This window comes from Miniopterus schreibersii, assembly GCF_964146895.1.
Source record: "Miniopterus schreibersii genome assembly, chromosome: X".
NCBI classification, from domain to species: Eukaryota; Metazoa; Chordata; class Mammalia; order Chiroptera; family Miniopteridae; genus Miniopterus; species Miniopterus schreibersii.
Window position 1 is genome coordinate 65,320,694 of NC_138104.1, and position 20,253 is coordinate 65,340,946.

Below are 20,253 nucleotides of genomic sequence, written 5' to 3' on the forward strand. Positions count from 1 at the left end.
ACTGGAAATACAACTAAATTGAGGAATAATCACCGTGAATAACCAATTGAGGACCAGCTGAAAAGGAGACTTACAACCAAGGATTTGCAGAAGAAGCCACATCGAAACTGCACCCAAACAGCAGCATGCATGGCATGGTTGGAGCTAAGCCTCACAGTCCACCAGCCTGAGGGTCAATCCCATGCATGAATAAGCCAACAGCAATCAAGACTCCATTACAACAAAAGGGCCCACATAACCCACACAATAGGGACATTCCTAGAGCACCCAGCTCAGGAGATCAAGGAGACCTCACCACTGGGTCCCACAGAACACCTACTACATAAGACCAACCCATGAAAACTGGGAGTCATAGCAGATCTATCTAACACATAGAAACAAATACAAAGAGACAGCCAAAACAGGGAGACAAAGAAGCAGTCCCCAAATGAAAGAATAGGAGGAATCTCCAGAAAAAGATTTAAATAAAATATAGGAAAGCAATCTATCAGATATAGAGTTGAAAGTAATGTCCATAAGGATGCACAAGGAACTTAGTGAGAATTACAACAGCATGAAAGAGGGCATAGAAACCATGAAAACTAACCAGTTGGAAATGAAGAATACCACATCTGACATCAAGATACACAAGAAGAAATAAAAATTAGTTTGGATGAAGCTGAGAATCAAATCAGCAATTTTGAAGACAAGGTAGAAATACACAATCAGAGAGCAAAAAGAAAAAGGAATTAAAAAGAATGAGGATAGTTTAAAGGAACTTTGGGACAACATGAAGTGTAAAAACATCCACATCATAGGGATAACAGAAGGAGCAGAGAGAGCGCAAGGGATCAAGAACCTATTTTTAAAAATAATAACCAAAAAATTCCATAACCTTGTGAAGGAAAAAGACTCACAGTCCAGGAAGCAGAGAGTCCCGTCCCAAACAAGATGAACCCAAAGAGGCACACATCAAGACACATCATAATTAAAATGGCAAAGGTTAAAGACAAAGACAGGATCTTAAAAGCAGCAAAAGAAAGACAATTAACTACAAGGGAGCCCCCATAAGACTGTCAGCTGATCTCTCAATAGAAACATTTCAGGCCAGAAGGGATTGGCATGAAATATTTAAAGTGATGAAAAGCAAGGACCTACAATCAAGACTACTTTATCCAGCAAGGCTATCATTTAAAACTGAAGGAGAAATAAAGAGCTTCCCAGAAAAAATAAAAGCTAAAGGAGTTTGATACCACCAAACTGGTATTACAAGAAATGTTAAATGGCCTGCTTTAAGAAATAGAAAAAGGAGGAGGAGGAGGAGAAGGAGGAGGGAGGAAGGTTGTTGACAGACAGACCTTTCTAGCACTTCCTCCTTGGGCCAGACTGGAAATAAAACTAAACTGGGGAACATTCGCCCAGAATTACCAACTGAGATCCAGCTGAGGAGGAGACTTATATCAATGAAGGACAGAAAACACCTGGAGACTGGTAGGAAGGGCGAGGTCACCAGAGGGGCTGACCCAGCTTCCACCAGTGGCAGGCTGAGAGGGAGGAGGAATCTCTTGGCTACAGGAGGGTTATTTCTCTGAGAACATTGAGGCCCAGAACCCAGTCAGGGCTCCACAACCTGGAGCATCAGAGGTGAGACCAGCGGCTCACAGTAACATCCAGCCATGTAAGGTGGCAGGGCTTCTGGCTGCCCGGGAGACCAGAGCCCATAGATCAGAGACAACCAGAGAGAAAGCCCCAGGTTTTTTGTTGGCTTGCTTTTGTTTTTGTTTTTTTAATCTCCGAGCACCAGAGTTTCATCTGCAGCTACTTACTCGAGGCTTTGGTGGAGGGAGGCAGTGTGGGCTGGAAGTGCCTAAGGAGAGGCTGAAGTGGGAAGCATTGGGGAAAGACATGGAAAAGCAGCAGCCAGGAGTCCTACATTTGGTCATATCCCCCAAAACCAGAACAGCCATTTTTCCTGAGAGACTCTAGACCCTCCCAGAAGCCACTGTTCAGGAAAACGGAAAAAGCCCACCTTAGGTGATACAGCCCACCACACCCTCAGGGGCCCTGCCTGCCACACACTGCATCTCAAACTTTGAAGAGCAGACAGCAGCAGAGGTCAAGCCTACAAGTTTGAGAAGTCTCAGGGAACATCAGTGACTGGATTGGGGGTGAGACCATCCAACTCACTATCCCGGGAACCTAACTGGTGCTTCCTCCACATGGGACAGCTGATAGAAACTCCTGGTATCCAGCTGATCCCACTGGACTGTATATAAGGATCTCCGCCCAGCTGAAAGCAGAATAATATTCTGGGACACTTTCAGAGGAGCAGCCCTGGGATGGGGAAACACACCCACCACTTTCCCTGAAATCTGAACAGTATCTTCTCCTCAGATTCCACCTAAAGTCCTTTCAGAAATAGACTTTTGAGTGATTAAGATTGACAGCTGGCCAGCAGTTGAAGGTGGGCTGAGGTGGAGCCTTGGGAACCTAGGGAAGTTTGCTTAGTTGGCCCTGGGCCTCCTGCTGCTAACAAACTGGCCTTAGAGTGCAGCTTGACCCCTCCCACGTGCAGCCAAGTCCTGTGGGGACAGTCACAAACTGTGGACTGCTTGGAGGTTCAAATAGGTTGCTGAAAGCCACGGAGGGTAGTTTCTGACAGTGGTTATCACCTAAGTACCTCCCAGGAAGCTCAGAAATGGCAGACAGAACAGTCAGCTGCAGTCATCAGAAGAGTAGGATCCAAAGAGAGCTCCCAGGAGGCGCTAAATGCTGCTTACAAATGCCACTTCACTTTTTTTCTTCCCCTTTATTCTCTTTTTTAATTTATCTTCTTTATCCATCTGCTTTATTGATTTATTATTTTAGTCTTTATTGTTTCTTTCATGGATCTAATTTTTTTTCTTTTCTCATTTTTTTTCTCTTTTTATTTTAGGTCTCCTCTATTTTCAGTTTCAAATTTTTTTCTTCCTCTTAACTTTTATACTGTTTTCCTTCCCTTATTCATTTATTTATTTATTTATTTATTTATTTATTTATTTATTTATTTTTAAAATATATCTTTATTGATTTCAGAGAGAGGAAGGAAGAGGGAGAAAGAGAGACAGAAACATCAATGATGAGAGAGTCATTGATCGAGCCCGCAACCTGGGCATGTGCCCTGACCGGGAATCGAACCCCGATTGCCTGGATCCTAGGTCGACGCTCAACCCCTGAGCCAGGCCCAGCCGGGCTCCTTCCCTTATTCTTTATTCTTATTTTCTTTATTTCATCTCTGACCCTTCATATTCCTTTTTCTTCCCCTCTTTTATTTTTCTTTTCTCCTTGTGTTTTTCCCCCCCTTTTATTCTGTTGTTCTTGCTCTCTTTTCTCTTTCCTAATTCTCTCTTCTTTTGTGGTTGCTTTTGTTGTTGTTGTAGGGGTCTTATGTATTTTTTTTTTCTTGTTTTGTTCTATTTTGTTCTGTTCTGTCAGTAACTTCACAATAGCTCGTATGATGTGGTTGGGAGTGAGCCTCACAGTCCTAGGCAGCCTAAAAGAAGATTTCATCCATGAACAGAACAACAACATTACAGACCCAGTTATAACAGGAGAGCACAAATAACTCAACAAGGGCCATTCCAAGAGCACCCAGTTCAGGAGATCTAAGAGACTGCACCACTGAGGCCCACAAAACAGCTACTACATAAGACCACCCCACAAAGACTTGGAAGCATAGCAATTTGATTTAATACATAGAAACAAGTACAAAGGGACAGCAAAACTGGGAGACAAAGAAACAACCCTCAAATGAAAGAAATGGAGGAATCGCCAGAAAGAGAACTAAATGAAATGGAGGCAAGCAATTTGTCAGATAAAGAATTCACGGTAATGGTTGTAATGGTACTCAAACAACTTAGTGAGAACTAAAAGCAACTTAATGAGAACACTATGGAACTTAATGAGACCTATGCCAGCATTAAAAAGGGGTAGAGCCCGGCTGTTGTGTCTCAGTGGTTGAGCGTCAACCCATGAACCAAGAGGTAACAGGTTCGATTCCCAGTCAGGGCATGTGCCCAGTTTTCAGGCTTGATCCGCTGTAGGTGGTATGCAGGAGGCAGCCGATCAATGTTTCTCATCAATATTTCTCTGTTTCTATCCTTCTCCCTTCCTTTCTCTCTAAAAGTAATAAAAAAAATTTTTTTTTAAAAAAAGAGGTAGAAACCATGAATAAGAATCAAGTGGAAATAACATAGCTAAAATAAAAAATTCCCTGGAAGGAATCAACAGTAAACTAGTGGAGGACCAAATTAGCAAATTAAGATACAAGGTAGGAAAAAAGACCCATTCAGAGCAACAGTTGGGAAAAAATTAAAAAGCAGGAGGAGAATTTAAAGGAGCTTTAAGACAACATGAAACACAACAGTATTAACATTTATGGGAGGGCCGAAGGAGAAAAATCTAAGAAAGGAATAGAGAACCTTCAAATAAAGAATTTGAAGAAATAATGACAAAATTTCCCTAACCTGGTGAAGGAAAAAGTCACTCAAGTTCAGGAAACATAGAGAGTCTCAATCAAGAGAGTCCCCAAAAGATCCACACCTAGACACATCATAATTAAAATGGCAAATGTTAAAGACAAAGAATCTTAAAGGCTGCAAGAGAGAGACAGAAAGTTACCTAACAAGGGAGTTCCCATTAGACCAGGGGTGGGGAACCATTTTTCTGCCAAGGACCATTGGGATATTTATAACATCTTTTGCAAGCCATACAAAATTATCAACTTAAAAATTAACTATGAAAAAGCTCCTAGGTTTATTGAATTTCGATTTCTGCCTGTAGTTGCCTTGGCAGGGCCAGAACAAATGATTTAGTGGACCATATACAGCCCATGGGCCAGACATTCCCCACCACTGCATTAGACTGTCAGCTGATTTCTCAATAAAACATTTCAGGACAAAAGAGAGTGGCATGAAGTACACAAAGTAATGAAAAGCAAGGAACTGAATCCAATACTACTCTATCCAGCAAGGCTATCATTCAAAATTGAAGGTGAAATAAAGAGCTTCGCAAACAAAAAAAGGCTAAAGGACTTAATCACTACCAAACCAGCACTACAAGAAATGCTAAACCAGCTGGTGTAAGAAGAAGAACAAGAGCTGTAAAGAAAGACAGGAACACAACATAAAAAAAGAATGGCAACAAATAAGTACCTATCAATAATAACCTTAAATGTAAAGGCTTAAATGCTCCAGGCAAACGACATACAGTAGCTGAGTGAATAAAAAAAACATAAAACGTATATACGCTGTCCACAAGAGATCAACCTTAGAACAAAAGACTCACACGGGATGAAAGTGAAGAAATGGAAAAAATGTTCCCATGCAAACAGAATTTTTTTTAAAAGGCTGGGGTAGCAATACTCATACCTGATAAAATAGGCTTCAAAATGACAGCCATAACGAGGCAATAAAGGCCACTTCATAATACTAAAGGAGTCAATACAACAAGAGGATACAATTCTGGTAAACATATATGCACCCAATATAGGAGGACCCAAATATTAAAAAAACACACACAAAACACTTCTGGAAGATTTTAAGGGAGAGAGACAGCAATAGAATCATATTAGGGGACATTAATACTCCACTGACATCACTAAATAGATCTAAGAAAAAAATCAACAAGAGAGGGAGATCCAAGATGGTGGCAGACTGAGTGGAAGCTACACTGACACTCTCCCTGGACCAATCTGGATTTACAACTAAAACAGAAAAACCATCCTGAAAAACAACTGAAGAGTAGCTGGAGAGCACCCTCACAACCAAGAAAGAAAAGTGGAGACCGCATAGAAACTGGTAGGAAGTGTGGACACGAGAGGGCTCACTGGGCTTCCACAGGCAGCAGCTGAAGGTCTGGAGGGATATCTCAGCTGTGGGGGGCTCCAACTAAGGACTTTGGGGCCTAAAAACCCCAGCCTGGGCTTCCCAGCCAAGAGCACCAGAACTGAGAAAGGTGCCCAAGTAACATCTGGCTGAGAAAAGCAACTGGGTTTCTGTGTGCCAGGGAGAGGCAGCTGGAACTGCAGGCACTTTCCTAAAGAGCCAATGCACAAAGTTTCCTGTGCAGCCACTCACCTTGGGGTTTGGCAGAGGGGGAATGAAGTGCACTAAAGCTGTGTGGAGAGAGTCTGGGATTGTGGGCTCTAGAGAGTGAGATCAGAGGATACCCATCTGGATTCCTGTGCCACATCATTCCCCCAGACTGTGAAGGACATCTTTCTTGGGCAGAGAATTTTTGGCTTTTGCCTGAGGGGGGAAGCAATTGCTCCACTCTGTTGGAAAGCCTCTTACCCTGACCAGAGGAGTTTCTATAGTCTGTGGCTCATTAAGAGAATCAGGTTCATCAGTCTGCATGCAGAGGCAGACCTCAGGGTGCTTTGAGTCTTTGCCTGATCTGCTTCGGGACCCTGGCCTTAGAAGAGCAGACTTTGCAGTGAGTCTTGGTCCTGTCCAAATGCACCCAGCCCAGCAGAGGAGAGCTCAAGCCCAGGGTTTTTGATAGTTCCAAACAGGGTACTCAGGGTACTCAGGGTGATTCACCAACTGCATCTGACATTAGACTATACCGGAGACCCTCCAAAAAGACTGAGAGTCCTAGCAGATCTACCTAACACTTAAAAACAAATCCAAAAAAGTAGCCAAAATGGGGAGACAAAACACACACAAAAAAAAAACAAAAACAAAAACAAAACAAAAAACAAGCTCCAAATGAAAGAACAAGAGAAGTCTTCAGAAAAAGAGTTAAATGAAATGGACATAAGCAATCTCTCAGATATAGAGTTCAGAATACTGATTGTAAAGATGCTCAACAGCATGAAAAAAATATGTAAACTATGAAAAATGACCAGTCAGAAATGAAGAATGACATGGCAGAAATAAAGAATACATTGCAAGGAATTAACAGCAGATTAGAGGAAGCTGAGGATCAGATCAGTGAATTAGAAGACAGAGTAGAAAAAAATCACTCAATCAGAGACCCCAAAACAAACAAACAAAATTTAAAAAGAGGAGGACAGTCTAAAGGAGCTTTGGGACAGCATGAGATGTAATAATATTTGGATTATACGAGTGCCAGAGGAGGTCAAAAGTAAGCAGGAGTTAGAGAATCTGTTTGATGAAATAATGGCAGAAAACTTCCCTAACCAGGTCAAGGAAAAAGTCACACAAGTTTAGGAGGCACAGAGTCCCAAGCAAGAAGAATTCAAAGAGGCCCATCCCCAGACACATTATAATAAAATGCCAAAAATTCAAGACAAAGAGAGAATCTTAAAGGAAGCTAAAGAAAAGCAATCTGTTACCTACAAAGCAGCCCCCATAAGGCTGTCAGCTGACTTCTCATCAGAAACTCTATAGGCTAGAGGGAATGGAATGAACTATTCAAGGTAATACGAAACAAGGATCTGAAACCAAGACTACTCTATCCAGCAAGATTATAAATCAAGATAGATGGTGAAATAAAGAGCTTCCCAGACAAAAAAGGGCTAAACGACTTTATCACTACAAAACCAGCATTACAGGAAATGTTAAAGGGACTGCTGTAATTAGAAATAGAAATAAAGAGAATGAGAAACATAGACATAAAGAAACAAAATGGCAGTAGATAAGTATCTTTCAATAATAACCTTAAATGTAAATGGATTACATGCCCCAATAAAAACATATAGGGTGGCTGAATGGATAAGAAAACATGGCCCAAATATATGCTGTCTACAAGAGACTCACCTCAGAACAAAAGACTCACACGGGATGGGAGTGAAGGGATGGAAAAAATTTTCCCATACAAATGAAAATGAAAAAAAAGCTGAGGTAGCAATACTCATATCAGACAAAATAGACTTCAAAATGAAGACCATAAAGAGAGACAAGAAAGGTCATTACATAATACTAAAGAGATCAATCCAACAAGAGGGTATAACCCTGATAAACATATATGCACCCAGTATAGGAGCACCTAAATTTATAAAAAAAAATTCTAAAGGACTTTAAGAGAGAGATCGACAGCAATACATTCATACTAGGGGACTTTAAGACCTCACTGACTTCACTAGATAGGTCTTCCAGACAAAAATCAACAAGGAAACAGTGACCCTAAAGGACACACTACATCAGATGGATTTTATTGACATTTACAGAACATTCTACCCCAAAGCTGCAGAATATACATTCTTCTCAAGTGCACACGGGACATTCTCAAAGAAAGACCACATGTTAGGACACAAAACAAGTCTCTACAAGTTCAAGGAGATTGAAATCATATCAAGCATCTTCTTGGACCACAGTGGCATGAAATTAGAAATCAACTACCAAAAAAACACTAAAAAACATTCAAAAAGATGGAGGCTAAAAAGCATTTTTTAAGCAATGAATGGGTTGCCAGAGAGATCAAGAAAGAAATCAAAAACTTCCTGGAAACAAATGAAAATGAACACAACAATTCCAAATCTATGGGACACAATGAAAGCAGTCCTGAGAGGGAAGTTCATAGCACTACAGGCCTACCTCAAAAAACAAGAAAAACTTCTAATAGACTCTCTAACCCTATAACTTAAAAACTTAGAAAGAGAACAACAAGAAAAGCCCAGAGTAAGTAGAAGGAAAGAAATAATACAAATCAGAGCAGAAATAAATGACATAGAGACTAAAAACAATACAAAATATCAATGAAAGCAAGAGGTGGGTCTTTAAAAAGATAAACAAGAATGATGAACCTTTAGCCAGCTCACCAAGAAACGAAGTGAGAGGACCCAAATAAACAAAATCAGATATAAAAAATGTGAAATAACAACTGACCCAACATAAATACAAAGGATTGTAAGAAAATACTATGAACAACTATATGCCACCAAGCTGGACAACCTGAATGAAATGGATAAATTCCTAGAAAAATAGAACCTTCCAAAACTCAATCAGCAAGGGTCAGAAAGCCTAAATAGGCTGTTAACTGCTGATGAAGTTGAAGCAGTAATCAAAGGGACCCCAGCACACAAAAGCCATGGGCCAGATGGCTTCAGAGGGGTGTTTTACCAAACATTCAAAGAAAAACTAACACCTATCCTCCTCAACCTATTTCAAAAAATCCAAGAAGGAAAACTCTTGTTACCAGGCCAGCGTTAGCCAAATTCAAAAACCAGATAAAGACACTATAAAGAAAGAAAATTACAAGCCAGTATCCCTGATGAACATAGATGCTAAAATCCTCAACAAAATACTAGCAAATCGGATCCAGCAATATATTTAAAAGATCATATACAATGACCAAGTGGGATTTATTCAAGGGATGCAGGGCTGGTACAATATTCACAAGTCAATAAATGTGATATATCACATAAACAATGTGAAAGACAAAAATCACATGATAATATCAATAGATGCAGAAAAAAGCATTCAACAAAATCCAATACCCATTTTTGACAAAAACTCAACAAAGTGGGAATAGAGGAATCATACCTCAACATAATCAAGGCCATATGACAAACCTACAGCCAACATCATACTCAATGGGCAAAAAAAAAACCATTTCCCTTAAAAACAGGAACAAGACAGGGATGTCCACTTTCACCACTCTTATTCAACATAGTACTGGAAGTCCTAGCCACAGCGATCAGACAAGAAGAAAACATAAAAGGCATCCAAATTGGAAAGGAGGAAACAAAACTGTCATTATTTGCAGATGACATGATATTGTACATAGAGAATCCTAAAGGCGCCACCAAAAAACTACTAGATTTAATAAATGAATTCAGCAAGGTAGCAGGACACAAAATTAATACTCAGAAATTGATTGCATTTTTATACACCAATAATGAACTCTCAGAAAGAGAAACTAAGAAAACAATCCCATTTACCATGGCAACTAAAAAAATAAGATACATAGAAATAAACCTAACCAAAGATGTAAAAGACCTTTACTTGGAAAACTGCAGGACACTGAAGAAAGAGAGGAAGATATAAACAAATGGAAAAATATACAGTGTTCATGGACTGGTAGAATTAACATCATTAAAATGTCCATACTACCCAAAGCAATTTATAAATTCAATGCAATCCCTATTAAAATACCAATGATATATTTCACAGATCTAGAACAAATACTCCGAAAATTTATATGGAACCAAAAAAGACCCTGAATAGCCACGGCAATCTTGAGAAAGAAAAACACAGTTGGAGGGAATCACAATACCAGATATTAAGCTACGCTACAAAGCCACTGTAACCGAAACAGCCTGGTATTGGCACAAGAACAGGCATATAGATCAGTGGAACAGAACAGAGACCTCAGAAATTGACTCATACCATTATGCTCAATTAATATTTGACAGAGGAGGCAAGAGCAATTTATTCGATAAATGGTGCTGGGAAAATTGGATAGGTACATGCAAAAAAATAAAACCAGACCAACAACTTACACCATACACAAGAATAAACTCAAAATGGATAAAAGACTTAAATGTAAGTCATGAAACAATTAAAATCGAAGAAGAAAATGTCGGCAGCAGAATATCAGACATCTCACAAAGCAGAATAGTCAATGATACATCTCCTAGGGCAAGAGAAACAAAGGAAAGAATAAACAAATGGGACTATATCAAGAAGAAAAGCTTCTGCACAACAAAAGATACCATCCTCAAAATGAAAAGGGAGCCCACTGTATGGGAGAACATGTTTGCCAATGATACATATGATATGGAGTTAATTTCCAAAATATATAAAGTACTCATACAACTCAACAAAAAGAAGACAAACAACCCAATTTTAAAAATGGGCAGAAGCCCTGAATAAACACTTTTCCAAACGGGACATACAAATGGCCAAGGCACATATGAGAAAACGCTCAGGGTCACTAATCATCAGAGAGCTTCAAATTAAAACAACAAAGAGATATCACCTCACACCTGCCAGAATGGCTGCCATCAACAAATCAACAAATGACAAGTGCTGGCGAGCATATGAAGAAAAGGGAACTTTAGTACACTGCTTGGTGGGAATGCAGACTGGTGCAGCCACTATGAAAAACAGTGTAGAGTTTCCTCAAAAATTGAAAATGGAACTGCCATTTGACCCAGTGATCTCACCTTTAGGAATATATCTTAAGAAGCCAGAAACACCAATCAAAAAGAATATATGCACCCTTGTGTTCATAGCAGCACAATTTACAATAAGATCTGGTAACAATCCGATGCTCATCAGTAGGTGAGTGGATTAAAAAGTGTGGTACATTTACACAATGGAATTCTACGCAGCTGTAAAAATGAAGAGTTCCTTACCCTTTGAGACAGCATAGAGGGACTGGGTGAATATTAAGCTAAGCCATATAAGCCAGAGAATGACAAGTATCACATGATCTCACTCATATGTGGAATCTAATGAACAAAATAAACCGATGAACATAAAAGATCCAGAGACACTGAAGCATGCAACAGACTGTTGAATTTCAGATGGAAGGGGTGGAGGTGGGAAGAGATTAACCAATGAATTTATATGCATGTATGCACAACCCATGGTCAGACAATAGTGCAGGGAAGCCCTGGTGTGGGGATGGGAGCAGGATGGAGGGAGTCATTGGAGGGGGGAGACATCTGTAATACTTTCAACAATAAAGCCAATTTTTTTGAAAAAAGGAGAAAAGTAAGAAGCAAAAAGGAAGAGTTAAAAGAATAAAATGGCAATATATACTTACCTAAAAGGACTAAAACGAAAAGGATTTAAAAAGACAACTCATGCAAATGGAAACAAAAAAAAAAGCTGGGGTAGCACTACTTATATCTGACAAAATAGACTTTAAAACAAAGTCGTTAAAGAGACAAAGGAGGACACTACATAATGATAAAGGGAACAATCCAACAAGAGGATTTAACCCTGGTAAACATGTTTGCACTCAAAATAGGAGCACCTAAATATGTAAACAAATCTTGATGGACATAAAGGGAGAGATTGACAGTAATAAAGTCATAGTAGGAGATTTTTAACACCCCATTGACATCAATGGATAGATCTTTCAAACAGAAAATCAACAGGTAAACAGTGGCCTTAAATGACACACTAGATCAGATGGATTTAATTGATACCTTTACAGCATTTTACCTCAAAGCAGCAGAATATACATTTCTTTCAAGTGCACATGGAACATTTCCTAGGATAGACCACATGTTAGGACACTAAACAAGTCTCAATAAATTTAAGAAGATTGAAATCATATCAAGCATCTTCTCTAACCGAAATGATATGAAACAAGAACACAACCACAAGGCAAAACTTGAAAAACACACAAAGCCATGGAGGCTAAATAGCATGTTACTAAACAATGAATGGGTTAACAATGAGATCAAGGAAGAAATCAAAAATGGCCTTGAAACAAATGAAAATAAGAACACAACAACGCAAATTTATGGGACACAACAAAAGCAGTCCTGAGAGGAAAGTTCATAGCATTACAGGTCTACCTCAGGAAACAAAAGTAATTCAAATAAACCAACTAACTTTACATTTAAAGGCACAGGAAAACACAACAAGCAAAACCGAAAGTGAGTAGAAGGAAGGAAATAATAAATATCAGAGCAGAAATAAATTAAAGTCTAAAAAAGTACAATAGTCAACATAAGATAAACAAGATTGACAAACCTTTAACCAGACTCATCAAGCGAAAAGAGAGAGGACCCAAATAAATAAAATAAAAAATGAAAGAGGAGAAGTAGCAACTGACACCAAAAAAATACAAAAGATTGTAAGAAAATATTACAAACTCCCACCACAACTGAGGCTGCACTTTTCTGTCTCTTCCTCTGGCTGCTTCACTTGCCCACCATCCTTGTAAGTGTGCGTGTGCCTGCAACAGACCTCTGTGGCTTCTGCTCATGGAGATGAGCATACTGGTCTACATGCACAGGTCTGTCCTCCCCACTACCTGCTTGGCCCTTAGGCTCTCACCACCTTACCCAGACCCCAGGCTGTGGGGTGTTCAGCTGGTTGCCCATGGCACCCCTCCCAGTGGGACCTACCCAGGATTACATTGAGATGAATGAGATTGTAGGGTCCCCAAATCCTTCCCATTTGATCATGTGAGGGAAGGTGAGATTTTTCTCCTCTTGGATACGGGGTCTGCTGGACTGTAAGAACACGACCCACTTAGAGGAAATGGTTTTCGGTGCTGCTGGCTAGGTCATCATGTGGTCCCTGACCAGGTAGAGGAGGAGAGAGCCACTGCAATGATTAGCAGACCAAACCCTGAGTTAGGGGCCATACATGTTTCCCACCAGTTGGAACCTCCTCAGTCCTGGTGGTTTCCAGTCCTTGCTGAGTAGAAGACTATTCTGGTATGTTAGCCAACATTGCTGTCTTGTCCTTAATGACCTTGTCTCATTATCCACCTTGTCCTCATGCAAGTGAAGAAGCAGCGACAAGTGAAAGTGTGTTTCTTCCTCAGGCTACAAAACAGGTACTCTGCATCGTGAGGCAGGAGGGCACTCAGCCCCCTTCGTGCCTTTACAGTTACCTCAGTTCTCCCTAGGAATGCCACCCATGCAGTTCAGGTGTCCTTGTTGTGATTTTGTGGCTTTGATGAGAAAAGGGCCAAGAAACTCAATGGCAGAAACTAGGCAGGCATATACCCCAGTAGAACAAATGGCCAGGCCACAGGGGGACATCCAGCCTCCGTCATAAATAATCTAAACCTAATGACTAGGGTGATTCTTTGTCACTTGTCAGGTGGGCAAAGGTTAAACACAGTGGTGATGCTCAGGGTTGACAAAAGAATGAGTAAATGGCATCCTGGCCTGTGGTTGGCAGAGCATTCACTGGTGAGCTTCTGTGGAAAGCTGTTTGCTGGCATGTATCAGCATCTCAGATGTGCATGCACATGACCCAGGCCTCCTCCTAACAAGTCTACAGTCGATGAGTGTGGTAGTTTCTTTTATAGTGGCAGAAAGTGCAAAGTGGCCTGTAACTCTTCATCAGTAGGGGAAAGTCAGTCAATCCTGGGGCAGCTGACAGTGAGATAGCATGCAGGCAGCAAAATATAGGCCTGAAGAAAATGTACAGACATGAAGGAATGTGCTTGATGGGCTGTCAATGGCAAAATCGTTCTCTATCCTGTGAAGATGTGTGGGAAAGAGCTATGCCTCTGTAGTCATTTGCCGAGATAGTCACATTAAAGCACCACAGCCCTAGTGGCTTAGTCAACAGACATGTCTTGTCTCACAGTTGCAGAGACTGGAGGTCAAAGATTGAGGTGTCAGCCGAATTTGCCTCTACTGAGGACTAAGAGAGAATCTGTCCATCCTTGTCCCCAAGGTTCTGGTGGTTTGCAGGCAAGCTTTGTCATCCCTTGGTTTATAAATCTCGGCCTCGTCTTCACAAGGTATTCTCCTGTATGCATGTCTGTCTGTAAATTCTCCCTTTAGGTGAGGACACCAGTCATTGGATGAGGGTCTCATTTTAACTTGATTACCTCTATAAAGCCCTTTTCTTTATGGATAAGGTACTTGGGTGAGCAAGAGAGGTGGGGTTCAGAACACGAGGAAAGGTGATCCAGCCAGAGGAAGGGAGGGCATGGAGAGGAGCTGGGCACAGGGACTGGCAGGACAGTGGGTTGGGAAGGGAATGAACACAAGGCAAATTTCTTTCTCCAGGCCTTCTCTATGAGAGTGGGTGTGTTTTCATAAACATGAGGACATAATAGCTGAGGTGACGTTTATGTCCTTTAAAGACAGGACGGGAGAGACAGCCAGCATGGGGGTGCTCATGTAGAGGGCAGAGCTGAGCCTCAGTACCCATTATGATGATGGGTAGCCACCAGTTGTGACTGTCCTGTTAGGTGCCAGGTACTCACTGCCCCATGGGGACTGAGCTCCACCAGGTACTATGACCTGGCCATCTTTCTCCCAGGTTTCTGCTCCTGCTACTGCAAAGCTCTGTCCTCCAATGAGGAGAAAAGGCCCCCTTCCCCAGGTACAAGGAAAGGAGGCAAGGACAGGGGGGTGATGCAGTCAGGGACCCCATGATTGTGGTCCATCTATTCATCCCTCAGAGACACCTTTTCAACTGTAGAATGGGGTGACAGTGGCACTGCCCCTACCCAGTTATTTGAGGATTGAATTCTAGGATCTGTGAATCATGCCCATCCCAGGGCCTGGCGTGGGGATGGTGTGTGGGTACTGGTGCTAGTTGTTCCTGATCCTGTTATTCATTTTTCTAAGCTCAGCTGGGGGCCAGGGGTATCTCCTGACAGTGGATAACAGCGGTGCAGCTAGGAGATGGAGGGGTGTGGCACCCAAAGGGTTCAGGAGACACCTGACAGGATTATCCAAGATCACATGGTGTCCCAGGGCCCAGCTGAGGTTGGATTCCAAGCATTAGCAATCAGCAGCCTTGGGAGAGGGGTGAGGGTGCTCCAGGACTGGTAGCACCTTGGAGTGAAAGGACCAGGGAGCTGATAGTATTGGTGTCATTGGGGTGGGGAGAAGAAGTAAAGCCCAGGATGGTCTGTGCTGTGAGAGGACTACAACCCACCCACAGGGTGTGAAGCTAAAGGGTCCTTCCTCCCTTCTCTGTGCTCTCCTGGCCTCAGTGACCTCCTTTGTAGAACTGACCACACCCTGTCCTGACTGCCTTTCTGTAGCTCTCCCCACCTTCTTCCTTGAGGTCCCCAAAGACTCCATCTGACTGACAAGGCATCCACATTGCCAGCCCTTTCCATTGCACCTGGCAACTGACTGAATGGTGATAGGAAAAAGGAGTGATCGCTGGTAAATGGCCATAACCCAGGGCTGCTCAGACCCCTCCAAGAGTACTCTCAGGACCTTGCTCAAGAGTTTGGGACTTGTTTTCTTTTGAACCTCTTGGAGTGGGGCTATGGTTTCTGTAAGCAGCATACCTTCAAACTTGCAGCAAGGGGCCCTGGGCTGGGGTTCTGTGGGCCAAGTTTCTACAACCTTGGGTCAACCCTTTTGTCCACTCAAGGCCTCAGTTCCCCTTGGTGTTCCGAGAGGCAAGGACAGGTCCAAGTCTGCATGTGTGTTCGCATGTGTGTTTATGTGTATACATGTGTGTGACAGACCACGAGAGGCTGCACAGCACACAGAGGGTCAGGTGGCCTCCAGACTCAGGCTGTCTGCTTCACTTCACACACTCGCCCCATCCCCACTGCCCATGGCATCCTGAGCAAGTTCCCTCACCACTCAGTGGTTGAGATCCCACATCGACCCCTTTCACCTGGTACAGTGCTTGGGACCTGATTGTCTGTGGGTTCCCCACAGCTGCTGGGGACCTTCTGACCTGTACATGCTGCCCTCAGCAATCTGGCTGGAACTTGCCCATTACTGGATGGAGTTGTTGAGGAGCAGGCCCTGTCATCTTCATTTCTCTCTCCCCACTGGCCTCAGCCAGAATTCCCTGAACAGAGTTTGACACATCGGAAGTGCTCAGTCAGAGGCACCCAGCTCACTCTGTGTTTGGTGAAATCTGCTTAGCTTCTAGTGGTCATAACTTTGAATAATAATTTTCTCTTACTGGCAAGCCTTGATTTATGGAAGGAAAACCATCTCTGTGCTTCTCTCTGGTGCGCAGGGCTCCCTGACATTGGGGAAACTTTGTAGTGCCTAGAAAACATAGCTCCTGATGAGGTTGTGGAAGTGGAAATCAGGCTGTACTGACCAAACCGAAGTACCTGACTGCATTTTCAAACCCCAGATGGTTACTGGAGCTCATATTCAGGACAAGGGGAAAGGATGTCTACCAGGTAGACATGCCAGAGCACCTAATCCCCTCAGAGAAAGAGGAAAGTTACCAAGGGAAGTTACCAAGAAACCAGCTGAATCATGACCATCAACTGGCCATCATGTCCCAGACATAGAAATCAGGTTCAATCTGAATTGGCACTACTGTGGAAAGAGCGCTACTCACCATCTGCTGTTCTTGTAAACAGATTTCTGCACACAGATGTAGGGGTCCTTCCTCATGGGATGCCTCTATGGGCTCATTGACAGTCTCAAGGACTTATAGGAAAAAGGGGAAGCTGCCATTAAGTATCTTGATATTGTCACTCGTTTTGGTCTTGCACATTCCTGGAATGTCTTAAGAAAACTGGTTAGTGTTTGGGGTTCCCTTACACATTTTCCCCTCTCTTGGTTCTGGTTAAACTCATAGCAGCATCCAGGGGATATTTTGGAGGGCCGTGAGGAGGCACTGAATGATTGCCGAAGGGTGACCAGTCAGGAATGGCCTCATTCATCATGAAGGGAGTCATTGGACTTTGAAACAAAGCACCTGTCTGTCCTGGCAAGTGACTCGCCTGTTATAAAAGTGTCACTTGGGTCGTGAAGATGAGTATTAGACATGTCACATAGCTACTTAGTTACCAAAGAATCTGAAATACACCTCTGATGGAAAAGTGATGAGTAGAGATTTTTGTTTTTCTTCATGAGCAATCTATTATTTATCTAGGTCCCTTCTAGCAGAGTTACTGATGGTGGTTAGATGTGAGGATGATGAGTTTTCTCCCAGGCATTGACTGAAATGGTCTTACACTGCTTACCAGATGGAGTGGTCCAAGTTTTAGGTGGTTCTCCCTGGAGGCCCCTGGAATTTGAGTTAGAGATGCTGAACTGCTGATCAGAAACTTTCTGGTATCACAGGGGTCCCGTGAGGAAAGACTCTCCTGTTTCAAGATGAATGACTAATGTAAAGGTATCCCCCCAAGGTCAGGAGCCAAGCAGTACTGTCTCCTGACCAGCAGGCAGAGCCCAGGGACCCAGTCTTCCTGGTCTTACCTCAGGACTCCCTAGCCAGATCCTTGGCTGAGTGTGTGAAAATGAAAGAGGACAATGGGAACAAAAGCCTGTCTCGGGTCAGGATTTCTAGCCTCCTTGGGCTCATCTGATGAGGTGTGTGGCACGGAAACAGAAGAACATGGACACACAATCCTCATTGGATTGTTTATTTACTACCATGTAGTTTTGCTTTACTTTATTAAAGCCAAAATGGATTAGTGGTTGCAAAGTGGTGATTGTTTTCTGTCACTTGTGAGCTTAGGGGCCTGCATTGTCCTTGAACTGCTCACAGAGTGAACACTTGTTATCTGAAGAGTCTTCCTCCTCCTCCTCCTCCTCAGGGTCTTTGGGTGGGGCCATGACTGAAAGGCCAGCCATCAGGATGGAATAACAGGTGTTGTACAGAGACATCACTGAACCATATAGTGGGTCATTAAGGGGGCTGGTGGGAAGATCCCTTGTGCCGTTGGTTCCAGCAGTAGCAGTGGGCACAAACATGACATTCCCAGATGTGCCCTCCCCAGTTGGGCCACCTGGTTCACTTGGACACTGGACTTCCATGGCACTGCTCGTGGACTGCAGACCCGAGTACTTGAGTGACCGGGTGCCACTGGGTCCCCGAGCACGTGAGGCTTTCTTCTGGGCCTTTCCCTCAGCTTCTTTAGTGCCATTCTTGTGGTGAATCCTTGGGGAGTGTCTTGTAGGGGCTAGCTTCTTCTTTCTCTTTGGAAGTGTTGTGCTGGTCCCTGGACAAGCATGAGTCATCACGTTGCCTTTTGTCTTAATGTTCTCGATGAGCCAAGGCTTGTCTCTCTGGAAATTGCAGTGTCGATAGATCTGAAACAAAATTAATTATTTTAGTCTTTTGGGGAGAAAATATATCTCTTTGCCATTAACTAGCTTCTCAGAGTCTTTAATTATCCCTGCAGGTTATCTCTAATGGGGTTATAGTTTCATTTGAAAATCTATACTTTCTCATCTTTGGATAAATCCTGTCTCATGTGACAAAAAGTTATCCCCTGAAATAAACCCTTTCAGTATATCGTTCTTCTCGGTCTACTGGGAAGATGTTCGAGTAACAGAGAACGTGGTAAACAGGAGGGCTTTCTACTTTACCATCGTATTGTTCCCTGGAGAACAAACTGAAGAGTCTGCTGGGCATATTTTGCTGAATCCATGGAGGTTCAGCAGGCTGATGAAAGTCTTCAGGCTGTCTGATTCAAAGATTTGCTCCTTGCCCCTTCGACAAAGAACCTCCCTCTGGAAAAGGTCTTCCTCGATGATTACTGTGTCTCCGTCAACATTCCAGCACACAGATGTGAAGGCATCATCCTCCACTATCCTCCAAAACTTTCTTGGGAAGGAAAGCCCAAGAAGAATGTTTCCTTCCACGTTGGCAGCACCTTTGTTTGGGTCCTGTGGTTGCAGGTTGTCTTGGGGGCTTGGATCTTGGCTCGCAGCTTGGTCCCCATGCCTCTCCAAAGCCACATGTGGATCCCAGAGTGTATCAGATTGAACCCTGATTTTTGGCTGTCCATCCTCTGATGGGGCCAGCTTGGCTTCGTGCATGTCATTGTTATTCTGACTAGCCATGGAGATGCTCTACATCAAAAAGCATTTGCTACCCGGGATCCTATCAATGAACGCTAGGGTCAGAAATGCCTTTGGTCACAGCAGGGATGCCCAATATATACTGTCCTAAAAATTCTAGAGCCCTGGTCGTGAGGCAACCAGCTGCTTTAGTCACAGTCTTGTTCATTGGTCATGTGATGTCATGAAGCTGGCTCATGGCTGCTCTGGAGTGTGGCCCTGGCTAAGTGTGGGGCAGTAGACATGTATAGAGCCCCCAGCTTCTCTCTTTTTAGAAAGTACAGAAAAACAGGGTTCAGGTTACCAGAAAAGATGTTAATCTGCTGCCAGGCACATTGTTTCTTGTTGCTAGGCACTGGGTGTGTTGAGAAGCCATGGTTCTATCTCCACTCCCACCCCTACAGAGGTAGGTCTGTTGATGGCCTGTTTCATTGCTCAAGAGCAAGGCCCTGGTTAGTCCTAGCTTGGCTACCATCAAGACTGCCTGGGTCAGATGGGCCCCTGGGAGACTGTACCTCCCAGAAGATGGTGGTTGGCCCAGCCTCAGGTGGTTGCCCCCTTTTTCAACCTCCCTTCCCCCAAGCTTCCTGCTTTGGTCTCTTCCAGCTGTTCTTTCTGGTTGGTGGGTCCTGCTCGGGTGGGCCCCCCAAAAAATCTTATTTTCTTACCCCTGGTACAAGTTGTCCCTAGAGTAGGGCAGTGCTCCAGCACTGGTGAGAGCATTCCTCTGGTTCCTCAAACTCAGTGCTACCCAAAGCACCTCAGACACAGTGTTACCTACAGTGTTGGTGTGTGAGTGGACAGCTGGACCCTCCACTGTGCTGGGAAGCCCCCTCTTGATCTCCACTTTCCCCCAAATCTCACCCCTCTCAGATCACAAG

The 20,253-nt window shown here is 43.0% G+C and overlaps 1 protein-coding gene across 1 annotated transcript; it reads right to left on the reverse strand.

Moving 5' to 3' along the window:
* Window positions 1–18,040: 18,040 nt before the first annotated feature.
* Window positions 18,041–19,375, reverse strand: LOC308550987 (heat shock transcription factor, X-linked member 3-like; the record flags this gene model as incomplete). Its single annotated transcript, XM_081125388.1, has 2 exons — window positions 18,041–18,619; window positions 18,899–19,375. The coding sequence occupies 2 exons, from the start codon at window positions 19,373–19,375 to the stop codon at window positions 18,041–18,043; spliced, it is 1,056 nt and encodes a 351-aa protein (XP_080981514.1).
* Window positions 19,376–20,253: the final 878 nt, after the last annotated feature.